Here is a 13729-nt window from a genome sequence, read left to right as displayed (position 1 = left end):
CATTTTATCTCACATATCTAGTTGCTCCAAAGGTTTGTTAGCAATTTTTACAGAAAAGAAAAAAAAAATCTATTTGAGGTGGACCTGTGTGGCTTTTGTTCTTCTTTTCCTGAAACCTATTCTCATCAGATGAGATCACCTATTCTTTTACTGTGAGATTAGGCTACTTCTAAATTCTAGTTTGATAGCTGGTTATCAGTAAAAATAGAGACAATTCCCCCATTTGTTTTGCAAGATATTCTCTTTTTTTAAGTGTGATTTAAATTCTATTTTTTCAGATGTTTTCAGCTTTGAGTAAATATCATATTCATACATGCAAATGGGAAAAAATGTAAGCTCTAGTTTAATATTAGTATTACTAGACTGAGAAAGTAGTCCAGTTCACACACAGACATGTGGTTGAAGGGATGGCAGTGTGCTGAATTACAGTGGTTTGTTTTTCACAGGACATTTCCACATGCTATAAATGATTAATACAAACCTCTTCAAATGACGACAGAATGCACTTTAATCGCTATATCTGGACATACGTTTGTACATGATAAAAAAAATTACCCCCAAAGGATTGAAATGTATGACAAAGTGATTTAAAAAAATGTAACTGAAAAGCTAAAAACATTCATATTTTCACAAATGAGTTCCTGAGTCTGATTCAGCAGATAAAAATCCATCTCACACTATATAATATCAAAGCATTTCATCTGGGAACTGGTGGCAAGGGTGGCGCTCCTCTGTCTCTCATTCCTGGAAAACAAATACAGATAGATATTAACTGATCAAATGGATTATTATGACATTAAAACACTAAAATAATGCATAAAAATGCATGTCTCATGTAAAAGCAGGAAAAACATGCATTGAGTGTGGACAGCACACCACACAATGAAGAATAACTTTTAAACAATTCTTATTACAATTCTGCACAAACTGCTGCAGTGCTCACCTTTGCTGCCAGCTTTGCTGGGGTAAGACTTGGAGAAGGAGACGAATGGCTCTGGTGGAGGTAATTCAGACAGAGGATGGAAGGAAAACCTCATCCCCCACTCATCTAAGGGAAAAGAATACAATAGAATATGTGCAGCCAAACAGAGTCTGTCAATAACAATTATATTAGCACACAGTTCTTCAATAGCAGTTTCATTACCATATTGAGTCAATATTTATATCGACATGCTGTGTCTGTGCATAGACATTAAAGGGATAGTTCACGCCAAATGACAATTCTGTCATCATTTACTCAAGCTCACATCATTGCAATCCTGACTTTCTTTCTTCTGCACAATACAGAAGATGTTCTGAAGAATGTTAGTAATCAAACTGTTTCAGTGCCCATTGACTTCCATTGAATTTTTTGTCCATACAATGAATTTCAATGGGAACCAAAACTGTTTGATTACCAACATTTTTCACAGAAAAAAAGAAAGTCATACAAGTTTGGAGCAATATGAGGGTGGCTAAATGATGACAGAATTGTCACTTTTGGGTGAATTATTCCTTCAACCTTAAACTGCCCAATAGTATGTTTTCATTTTGTTTTAAAATACTTTCTCTTATCCAAACCTACTTTATTTGCAACTCTGTTTATTGATGGTAGTGATGCAGAAATGCTACTCTTCAGCTTTAAACTCACTGCCTTTTGCATTGTTGACCTATAGGTTGCCTCTCTCTCATCAGCAGGTATAAGGTTGGCAGTCATACCTGTGGCAGATGGTAGAGGGCACTGGTAGCCATTGATGGTGTCAGGGGGTGGTGGAGGGAAGCTGGGCACTCTGGGAGGGTCTGGGGGTAGAGGAGGTCTGCCTGATCCACCGGGACGATTAGGAGGAGGCACGGGGGGAGACATTCCTCTGCCTCCTCCTCCAGTGGGTGGAGGTGGTAGAGGACCTGAAGGGGACGAGCAGTCACAAAATGATGAGTCCACAAAATAAAATAATTCCTCTCATTCAAATACCTCATAACAGTCACCTCATAACTGTGTCTGAAGGTATTTCCAAAAAATGTTATCTGAAAAATGGGGAACACTTTAAAAGCATTTTATAGTGAAATTCTTACTTCTACTAATATCTACTATGGGGTCATTAAATTTTTTTAAAGAAATATCGATCTTATACAGCAAGGACACATTAAATTGATCAAAATCAACAGTAAAGACATGCATAATCTGTAGGATTTCTATTTAAAATAAACACTGTTCTTTTGAACTTTCTATTCTGAATCCCGAAAAAAAGGTCTAATGGCTACATAGTACTACTTGAAAAAGTATACATAGTACTACTTGATTGTTTATATTGCATATTTTTGCACAGTTCTTTATATTATGTTGGATATATACAGTAAGTATTCACATTAACAGCATTTTCTGTAAAGCTGCTTTATAAAAAATAATTTCTTAAAAAATTAATACATTTGATAAACAAATTGGATTTTGAAAAATAAAAAATAAAAAAATTAACTTAATATTGTGACAGTAAAAAATAAACAGCAAAACAGCAATGACCTTGCTCATACCTGACCGTATGGAAGGGCTTCTTCCCGATGGAGGCGGCCTCTCATTGGGTGGCGGCGGCAGTGGGCTGGAGCGTCCAGCAGGCGGTGGAGGTGGAAGGCTGTTTCTCGGAGGGCCTCTAGTGTTGGGCTCGTCCCGTGGGGATGGTGGGATAGGTGGGGCCCCTCCTCTTGCTGGAGGTAAGGATGGAGGCGGATTACCCATAGGCCTCTGAGAACTCAGTGGTTTACTCTCATTTGATGGCGGCGGTGGTGGCAGTGGTCCATCTCGAGAAAATGATGCACTTCTTCCTCCAGTGGGTGGTGGAGGGGGAGGGAGATCATCTGAGGGCCTGCTTGGGATTGTGAATAATGGCGACCGGCCACTTGCAGGCATTGGGGGTGGAGGGAAGGAAGACTGGGACTCTCTCAGGGGAGGAGGAAGGCTTGGACGTCTGCCCGGCTGGCTGGGGAGTGGAACAGAAGGTGAGGAACTTGACGATCGCCCTCCAGGTAGAGGTGCTGGGCTGCTGGGAGAGCTGTGCTGGGGTGAGCGAGATGAGGGTGGTACAGGTGGGGGTCCAGCCCTCCCAGGAGAAGGTCGTCCGGCGGTTGGGAGTGGGGGTCTGCCTCCTGCTGGGTTGCTGGGTGCTGGGAATCTCCCCGTTGAAAGAGGCATCGGTGGTCTTACTGCTTTAGTGTCATCATAAAACAAAGTACATGAAGAAAAGTTCTAAGTCTAGCACATTTCAGTTTTTGTCACAGTTCAAACAATGTAATGATTCAATTATGATTGATTAGTATTATTATAAATGTATAGTATATTAGTATAGTACAGAATCAGAATGAGATTTATAGCCAGGTATGTTTACACAAACAAGGAATTTGTTTTAGTGACAGAAGCTCCACAGTGCGACAGAATGACAGTGACGAGTCAAGACACAGATAAAAAGAATAATATACTGTACAAATATACAAAATAGACAATGTGCAAAATAGCAAAAACACAATATACAAAATAGACTATTTAGTATGTACAGGTATGTTAGGTGCAAATTTGAAATGTAATAGTATAGTATAGTATAGTATAGTATAGTATAGTATAGTATAGTATAGTAATATTTTGATATGAATATTTATCTCAATGCATAAAATTATAGTGTAGTGTAGTAGTGTAGTGTAGTAAACATTTTTATTTCAGTTTTTGTCACAATGCAAAAATATATTTAAAAATTAAGATTAGAATTATTATTACATTATATAAGTGCAATAGAGTATAGTATAGTATGATTAAACTATAAATAAGATTAGAAATATAGCTGCAAGCAGCAATTACCGGGGTTCAAGCACTTAAGGTGGTCTTGGCACACCTGGATGTATGGCTGACAGTTAAACACATTGAAAATGGAGAATAGGCTCTCACACACACACACACACACACACACACATACATAGACATACATGCATACACATTTAGTTGCAGATATAGATATTTGAAACAAGTGATAGGTGACACAAAACTTATTGCAAGTCTTTTGATTTTAAGAATTTATATGTCATTTTCAGGTTTCTCTGTGATCATAACATGGCAACATTATAAAAACTGACATCTGTATGAACAAAATGTTAAACTTTAATTAAAAGTGATTTTAAATGTTATAACAGTGATTTTATAATATCTGCATAAGAAAACCTATTAACAGTACTGTTTTAGTGTTTAATAAGCCTATTAGTGGTCTTCTGTTGCCATCTACTGGTTGTAAATTGGAATTTATCATACAACACTGTGTTTTAAGCTTTAGAACTATTAAAGTCTTATTTTTTGCCCAATCTCTCTTAAATTTTGCATGCTTGTTTAGAATGAAATTATGCATCATTGCGAGAAGTTGAGGGCTTTCTTTTAGGATTTTAGTTCTTTGGGTACACTATTTTAAAGAACATATTATAAAATTACCGTTTTATGGTGGTCCAAATGCAAATGTTCAACATTTGTTTGATAATTATTGACCTAGAGAGTCTATAGAATAGTACTGCACTGATTTGGTTGATTTTGGGTTAAAAACTAAGATTTGTTAACAAAAGTATGTTTTTAAAATAATCTTAAAATATTTAAAGAACAGTTGGATTGACAGCAGTGATCCTAGAGACAAAGTTGTTCAGTATGAGGAGATCGATCATATTATATGAAAATATAGTGTATAAATGAATATATGAACATTTTATTGCAATTGTAGGTCATTTACTTTTCGATAATTATTGATCTAGAGAGTCCTGAGATTATTACTGCAGTGGTTTGATCGAGATTGAGCGAAAAACCAGGGACTCGTTTGTAAAAGTAGGTTTTAAACCTATTTCTGAATAATTAATGAACGATTTGATTGACAGCAATAGTTCTTGAGGCAAAGTTGCTCATTATGAGGAGAGCTATCAAATGATATGCATATTGTGTGGATATGTAAGACACCACGTGATTACAGAGCCAAAAAACTCGTTAGCGCCAACTTGTGGCCGATTTCTTTCAAAATTCTTACAGACCTTTAGGGCCATGAGTCGAACAGGTCAACCGAGTTTCGTTCCGATCGACCTCCGTTAACCTTGTCTAATAAGTGCTCAAATTTCATTGGCCGATGGCGGCCATGTTTTTTAAGATACGTCAATGTCCTCATACACTCTTATGGCACATCGGACAAAGACACTGAATACCAATTTTCAAGTTGATCTGACTAACGACTACCCAGTTATAATCTTTTCATTCTTATAGCGTCACCAAGTGACAGAGCTCCGGATTTGTTTTTTTTTTATTTGACCAAAGATTGAGCTCATACATATGTGTACCGAGTTTGGTGAAGATATCTCATTTCGTTCACGAGTTATAGCCTTTTTCTCAAAATTGACCCGTGACTTTTAAACGTTTTGGGGCCCCATTGCAAAAATAAGTTTAAATTTCATTTTTTTTTATAATTATTGATGATCACTGTCCAGAGAACATTTCTGCAGTGGTTTTGTTCCGATTGGGTGAAAAACCTAGGACTAGTTTGCAAAAGTAGGTTTTGAACATAATTGAAAATATTTAAATGACACTTTGATTGATGGCATTGATCCTAGAGACAAAGTTGTTCAGAATGAGGAGATCTATCATGAGATATGAATAACTAGTGTATGTGGCAATATATTAACTTTTTTTGTTTACAGTTTACGCTCATGTACAATTGAAATATTGAGTTTTTGAAGGCTTTTTTTTACTGTTATAGCGCCACCTATGGTCCGATATCCATGAAACTTTTCATGCTTGTTAACAGTCATCAAATGATATGCATATTGTATGGATATGTAAAACACCACGTGATTACAGAGCCAAAAAACTCGTTAGCGCCAACTAGTGGCCGATTTCTTTCAAAATTCTTACAGACCTTTAGGGCCATGAGTCGAATATGCCCACCAAGTTTCGTTCCGATCGATCTCCGTTAACATTGTCAAAGAGGTGCTTAATTTTTTTTTGCCAATGGCGGCCATGAATTTTGAGATACGCGAATGTCCTCATAGATATTTGTGCCACTTCGGACAAAGACACTTCATACCAAATTTCATGTCGATCGGACAGAAGCTTACCCAGTTATAGTTTTGTTAATCTTATAGCGCCCCCAAGTGGCAGATCTGAAAAAAAAAAAAATATTTGACCAAATATTGAGCTGCTATGTTTGTGTACCAAGTTTGGTGAAGATATCTAATTTCATTCACAAGTTATAGACTTTTTAGTAAAATTGGCCCTCGACTTTCGAACGTTTTGGGGCCCCATTGCAACAGTGAGTCGAAATTTCAACTTTTTTTGATAATTATTGATATTCACTGTCCAGAGAATATTTCTGCAGTAGTTTGGTTCCAATCGGGCAAAAAACCTAGGACTATTTCGCAAAAGTAGGTTTGGGATATCACTCGACTTTGCGCAAAAACGAGACCTCCTAGACCCAAATTCACAGTAGCCATTTTTGATTGGCCTTGACCCAAGGATTCCAAAAATTTAAAAAGCGGTTTAGGAGCTATGAGCGATTACGCCTTTTTGATCGCTGTAGCGCCCCCGATAGGCCGATGTGGATCTGAGTAACGAACAATACTACTACGTTCTGACCAAGTTTCAGCTCTCTAGGCCTTACGGTTTGGTCTGCATGATCAGTTTTACCGGAGAATAATAACAAAAATAAAAAAAAAATCCAAACAATTACAATAGGGTTTCAGCACTGCGTGCTTGAACCCCTAATTATTATTGAATTATATTGTATAGTATAGTATAGCATAGTATGTAATATGTAAAGATTTTGATTTCATTTTTGCCCCAATGCACATATGATTTAAATATAAATACATTTATAATTATATATAATTTTAAAGAAATAAGTATAGTATAGTATGTATTTTGTGAGTATGCAAGTTGTTATTATTTGATTTAAATCTTTTTCACAATGCAGAAGTAATAAGTTAAAATTATAAATAGCATTATTAGAATTAGTAGTAGTAGTAGTAGTAATATGTTTCTTATGTAATATTTATTTAAATTATAATTATTTCTTTATTTAGATTTTTTAAATTATATTTATTTAAATTATATTTATTTATTTATTTATTTTTTGATGATTACCAGTGTTGTCTTTGTTTCCTGATGATCTCAGTCTTGGCATTCCACCCTGAAACAGCCCACCCAGTCCACCTGGAGCTCCGCCCCCAAACCCTCCACCTCCTCCTCCTCCTCCTCCACCTCCACCTCCACCTCCTTTGGGCTCTGCGTGAATAAAAACATTATCATGAAATATTATGATCACAAGAATTCATTCTTCAAAATGTCTTTGGCTCTACACTCTACTTCTACACACACTATATACAAAAAAAAAAAATTATATATCAAAGTATATTGCAGAAAACAAGGTGAGCTCACTGTCCACCACTGGGGCACTCCGATCATTGGTGACGGCTTTCTTCAGTCGAGCTCCTTTGCTGATATCTGATAGTAAAGCATTTCTCCCTTGCTGCTCAGATCTGTTCAGATTTGGCTTTGCTGTGTTTGCCTATGATAGTCATTGTAAATTAGACAGGTTCCAAACAACACGCATTGCCAACTACTCAAAATAGCTGTAGAGCCTTGAATACCAAGAACTTTTAACAGAATTAAGATGTATGCTATATAATTACACATGCTACAATGTATGCATTTGTGACCACATGATTTAAATACAGTCTGTGCATAATTATGTAAGCTGAAATTCTGGTCATATTCTGGTCTGAAATAACAATAGGACTTCTATTCTATTCTATTCTATTCTATTCTATTCTATTCTATTCTATTCTATACTATAGTAGTCCCAACTGCATTTCACATTTAGCTGTCCAGTAGTCATGGTTTAATTTATCATTTTCTGTATTGCATTAGTTTTGAATATTTCTCATGGGCATTTAATAACATTTGACTTTTTAATAATTTATGCACACCTGAGTATCAGGCATTTTTCACTTACAGCCCTTATTAACAATTATACGTCATTTATAAATTATTCAATAAAAAATGAATAGTAGTTATTAAGATTGATGTGGTTTGGAACTGGTAAAATGTGTTTAGAAAAATTTCAACTGGCATAATAATTATGCACACACTGTAGAAGTAAAAAAGTAAAGTTAGTATTTGATTTTGGTTACTTTGGTTTCTTGTCATAAAAAGTGTACCCAGTGCTATTTTCTAGTTATTAGTTATTTGACAACATCAATAAAGACTTGAAGAGAGTCACAATTGCAGTCGTTTATAACAACATGTAAAAGAATCTCATCCTCCAATGGTGGGATTCACCCCAGTAATTTTAGATGGCAAAATATAGTAGCCTTGTCAAATGAAATTATATAGAAACCTTTCATTTTCAAGCACAATTGGGACTGTTTCCTGAAAACAAATGAACCGTAGACTCACCAGAACATTTGTTTTCTGTAAGATAATATTCTAGCTTATACAAATGAACTAGTAACATAATCAGCACCAAAATAACTGTATTAGGTTCAGTATAAATATTTTGATAAGTTAAGCTAATCATCAAAATATGTAGAACAATGCTGTCATACCACTGCAAAGGTTGGGGGAGGGCCAGGAGGGGGCGGTGGTGGCGGGCCAGACATATTTCCTCTTCTTTCTTTCTAACCAAGAAGACTGAGAGCACAAAAATAAAAAATACATAAGTATTAAAGGAAGAGTCACATTAGCACATCCTCTGAAGACATACGTTATCTTGAATAGTTTTTGTTCCAATTTCCAAAGAAACAGACAAGGTATCACATGATACGCACATATTTACACACATACTTCAAACCTACCCTTTTGCAGTTTAATACAACCATATGAAAGTAACAAAACAGCAGGTGTTCACTATAGGCTGACACAAGTAAAGTAAAAAAATAAGTAATTATTTGCTACAAATAATTAATATTGCTCAGCATGCTCAGTTTTACCCTTGAATGTATTTTTAAGAAAGCTAAAATAAAACTTTTGATTGATGTTGTGCATACCACCAGCAGCAGAAAGACTTTCATAATAAGGGCTATTCATACGTGAACAGGCAACAGCTGTGACCTGATTAATCATGTGCATCACTGGATAGTTTACATAGGCAGTAAAATCATGGCATGCAGCGCTGCTCGTGTCTTTTAAATTTAAAGTGGCTTTAACCCTCTACGGTACGCAATATGATATCAATGAGGAAAAAAATATGTTTTTCCTGCTTAAAATTGGACATTATCAGAATCAGAATGAGCTTTATTGGCCAAGTATGTTTACACATACAAGGAATTTACATACAAGGGTCTTTAGAGATGCAGTCGTTGGTGTAGAGGGAGAAGACCAGTGGGGAGAGAACGCAGCCCTGAGGAGCTCCAGTGCTGATGGTGCAGGTGCTGGATGTGAATTTACCAAGCTTTACTAACTGCTGTCGGTCTATCAGGAAGCTGTTGATCCACTGGCAGACGGAGGTGGGGACGGAGAGCTGAGTTAGTTTATTTTGAAGGGTTTCCGTGATGATGGTGTTAAAAGCGGAGCTGAAGTCCACAAACAGGATCCTCACATACTGTAAGTCCCTGGTCTGTCCAGATGCTGCAGGATGAAGTGCAGTCCCATGTTGACTGCATCATCCACAGACCTGTTTGCTCTGTAGGCAAACTGCAGGGGGTCCAGTGATGTCCTTCAGATAAGCCAAAACCAGTCTTTCAAATGATTTCATGGCTACAGACGTTAGGGCCACAGGTCTGTAGTCATTAAGTCCAGTAATTTTGGGTTTCTTTGGGACGGGAATGATGGTGGAGCATTTGAAGCATGAGGGGACTTCGCACAGCTCCAGTGATCTGTTGAAGATCTGTGTGAAGATGGGGGCCAGCTGATCAGCACAGGTTTTTAGGCAGGCTGGTGACACACTGTCTGGGTCTGGTGCTTTCCTTCTTTTGTTCTTCCTGAAGACCTGGCCCACATCTTCTTCGCTGATTTGAATCGTAGGGAGAGAGGGGTTGCTGGAGGTGTGAATGGTTGTGTGGAGAGGTGTTCAGGGCGGGTGTGGGGTGATCTTTCAAAACGACAATAAAAGTCGTTCAAGTCGTCTGCCAGGTGTTGATTCTCCAGAGTGCTGGGGGATGGTGACTTGTAACTGGTGATATTCTTCATTCCTATCCACACTGAAGCAGGATCACTGGAAGAATTTTTTTTCCTGAGCTTGTCATAATAATTCCTCTTTGCCGCTCTGATCTCCTTTTCCAGTGTGTATTTGGCCTGTTTGTACAAGACTTTATGCCCCTTTCTGTAAGCATCTTCTTTGACCTGACGGAGCTGTCTGAGTTTTGCAGTGAACCATGGTTTGTCATTGTTGTAGATTAGATGAGTCCTGTTAGGAATGCACATATCCTCACAGAAACTGATATTAGATGTCACAGTCTCTGTGAGCTCGTCCAGATCATTTGCAGCAGCTTCAAAAACTTAAAATAATATTTAATAATATAAATAAACATTTTCATTAATTATTTACTTATTTTTTAAAAGTTTGTTGCCTCAAGGCAACATTGTACCACAAAGAAAAAATTTAAACATTTTACATTTTCATGCATAAAAAATAAATATATTTATTGTTAACATAATTTTCTTTAACCAAATATTTGAACAGTTAGTTTTATCTAGTTTTTAATGTATTGCATATCTCATATTTAATAAAATGCAATTTCATATCCAGCTGTTGCTCTCAGGCAAAATTGTACCATCGTGGATCACAAATATAACCAAAATATAATATCAGTTATAATATCAAAACATTACAATCAGAGTTGTTTCAAGGTAAAAAAAAATCAGCATAACCTTATCCTATTATGCACTTTATCCTTACAAGCATGCACATACACACACAAGCACATGCATGTAAAATCTACTTCCTCACTAATGACACCTCACTGCTTGTGAAAGCTGATAAAGCAGTTCCTCTCAACAGAAAAATCATAATACGTGCAGATATAGTATCTGAATTACTATTTTTGCAAATGCATTACAAAATTTTGCAAAAATGCAAATACTTTTAGATAATTCTAACTCTTTTCCATACAAATATGATATACTTGTATTATAACCTAGCAGGCCTGCATGGCCTCATGTGATTCCATTACGGTACAATGTTGCCTTGAGGCAACATGATGTTTTTTGTAATTTCCTAAAATACATTTGATGATATATAATGTAAAGTTTTTGAAAATACTGAAAATTATGAAATTGGAAGCAAAATGGACCCCTGTTGGTCATGTGACCACTTGTTTGTATTTTCATTGATTAGTGTTTGAGTTCTACCCTGAGTTAGCATTTATCAATTAAATGGGTGTCTCATTTTATTAAAAAACCCTAAAATAAAGTATGTTGCCTGGAGGCAACACAGTACCATAGACAGATACTGAAGTACAGTTCCACTCATTTCCTTTTATCAGCAGAACTGCTACTGAAATACACAAGAACCACACAACAAACCAAAACCACCGCTGGTATTTAACACTCCCTACCAACACCCTAAGATCCAACCAGAACAGCCTGTCAATCAACACTCAGGCAACTAGTCAGTGCACTTTAAAGGGGTCATGAACTGACAAACCAAAATGCCCTTGATCTTTGATATATAAGAGATCACTGTGCTATAAAAACATCCTGTAAGTTTCAGAACTTAAATCTTTCACGTTAGTCTAAAAAACTGCTTATATTGAAAGCAGTCTGCCAAAATGACAGCTTGTGGAATGCACCAAAACGTGACCTATTTCAAACAGAAATACTGTAAGACAGTTGCTAAATAGTTAAAAGGTCTTATCTGCTTCCCAAGTGATCGCACTGAAGCCAATGACTTCCTGACACTAGCAGAAATAAACACGGCCGTGCTGTACAGAGAGCAGCTCACCATTAAACACACTTCACATCTCTCTCTCCAGCTAGAAAGATGGACCAAACAGACATACTGCTTAATTTGCACTATCACTGCTGATTATACTGTACAATGACCTTCAGATGGTCCATGTACAATCCATTAGATGGTCAATGAAACCCCCTGCGAAGTCAAAGTGGCCTACGTGCAGAACTACAATACATGTTATTCTAACTGATGCACATATTTAGAAAAGCCATTTTTGAGAACAAAATGCTCATTTTGCATTAACTACAGTCTGATGCTCTTTACAGTTTTCAGTGTCCAGTTAAATGGCAAGATGAGAGAATGAGAGAAAATGTCCAAACATCAGTAAATCATTCTGAATCTCAGTGAAGACAATTCTAAAACTTTTAAAGATTTTAGGTAAGATTTGATCATATTAGATTTTTTTAAAGATTGTTTAAAAAATATATGATAATCTTGTGAACAAGTATTCTTATAAACTAATATACTGCATTAATTTAAGTAGATTAATAATATTACTTTTTTTATAACAAACAGTCAAATGTTTTGTCAAAAAAACATTTCTGCAATAAATAAATAAATGTTTAAGTAGTTTAAAATTTTAAAACAATTACACTGCTTAATTTTTTGTGGATATTACCATGATACTTTTTTTCAGGATGCTTTAAAAAATGGAAAGTTCAAAAGAACAACATTGAAAAAGATTTTTGTAATAATTTGTAATAATTTAAAAGTCTTTACTGTAACTTTGAAGCACATTTAGTGCATCTATGCATTATTGCACATATGTGTGTGTATGTGTGTGTGTGTGTGTGTGTGTGTGTGACTGATTTCCAAAATTTTGAAAGTTAGTATTCGACATTGCTCTGTAAAGACAAGTGTGCTACAATATAATTACATTTTTGCTTAATTTATAGAGACATTATTTTACTTTGATTTTACATATTTGCATTCAAATTCATGTGCATCCTGTTCTCCATTTTTGCGAGCTCAAAGAAGAAATTATTACACACATTACATCCAAAGATGCACATAATTTGTATTGAAAATGCTTTTTTATGATCTGAAATGCAAGCTAACACAGCAAGTAAACAGTTATTTTAGTTCTGTCCAGAAGCTGTGTGAAAACCGAGAGAGTGAGCTACATTTCCTCTGTTGAGTTTCCTCTGTGGTTGAGCGCTGTTAGAAAAGCAGCAGCTTAAAAAGTAAAACCAACTTTCATCCAGCAAGGGATGCTCTCTAGCCTGCATCGCTCTCTCCCTCACAAGCTTCACTCCTTCATTCCTACACTTAAAGAAAGACTCACCTGTGTCAGAGCATTTGGAGCCACCAGATCCAAGGTTTTGTAGAAAGTTGCGCTGCACTTCCTTTCTGTGACTCCACAGACCTATCAGAGTAAGCAGTGGTGCAGCGAAGGGCTGCTCATGCAACAGAATGAGCTGATGATCACAGCATGCAAACGATTGTGACCACATGTGTTTCCTCACACAGTGTCTGTGAAAGCGTGAGATTAGCCAAGCTTTTATGAACTCCAACTACTGAGAACATTAACAGAAACAGGAACTAAATTACTGGAGAACTAATTTGGAGAAAATAGATCTAATGCTGGTCTCGCCTGCTGCTCACATTGAGCTTGTTCTTCAAATCGGTCCTCTGTGAACATTTTAGTGCAAATATATTCTGAATCTGTGGATTTAGTACTACTGGAGTCATCTTTGATTCAGATATTCTCAGTGTGCTCCACAAAATGTGTGAATTTATCTAGTAAACAACACAAGCTTGTTTCTGTGAAAAGAAATCGGGATAGGTTAATGACTGAAAAA

At 36.3% G+C, this 13729-nt stretch overlaps 1 protein-coding gene across 2 annotated transcripts; it reads right to left on the bottom strand.

Moving 5' to 3' along the window:
* Window positions 1-321: 321 nt before the first annotated feature.
* Window positions 322-13404, bottom strand: LOC306876711 (WAS/WASL-interacting protein family member 1-like). 2 transcript variants are annotated; one of them, XM_079428066.1, is made up of 8 exons: window positions 13213-13404; window positions 8581-8665; window positions 7412-7541; window positions 7118-7258; window positions 2509-3177; window positions 1699-1884; window positions 944-1048; window positions 322-744 (listed from the first exon to the last, which is right to left on the bottom strand). In XM_079428066.1, exons 2-8 carry the CDS (start codon window positions 8632-8634, stop codon window positions 698-700), a joined length of 1332 nt encoding a protein of 443 aa, XP_079284192.1. In that variant the 5' UTR covers window positions 8635-8665; window positions 13213-13404; the 3' UTR covers window positions 322-697. The 2 variants fall into 2 exon arrangements, with proteins under 2 accessions (XP_079284192.1, XP_079284193.1); XM_079428067.1 differs by having other exon boundaries at window positions 2509-3174; window positions 13213-13402.
* Between the last annotated feature and the right edge of the window lie 325 nt (window positions 13405-13729).

Source organism: Barbus barbus, assembly GCF_936440315.1.
Source record: "Barbus barbus genome assembly, chromosome: 11".
Lineage (NCBI taxonomy): Eukaryota > Metazoa > Chordata > Actinopteri > Cypriniformes > Cyprinidae > Barbus > Barbus barbus.
This window is presented reverse-complemented; position numbering and strand designations above follow the sequence as displayed.

What these genes read in the sequence shown, in the direction of transcription:
- LOC306876711 (XM_079428066.1), bottom strand. Translation starts at nt 8,634, where the DNA reads ATGTCTGGCCCGCCACCACCGCCCCCTCCTGGCCCTCCCCCAACCTTT. An exon ending in AAGCCCTTCCATACGGTCAG is followed by an intron (nt 1,885 to 2,508) that starts GTATGAGCAAGG and finishes CGTCCCCTTCAG; the next exon opens with GTCCTCTACCACCTCCACCC. An exon ending in CAGCAAAGCTGGCAGCAAAG is followed by an intron (nt 745 to 943) that starts GTGAGCACTGCA and finishes TTTGTTTTCCAG; the next exon opens with GAATGAGAGACAGAGGAGCG.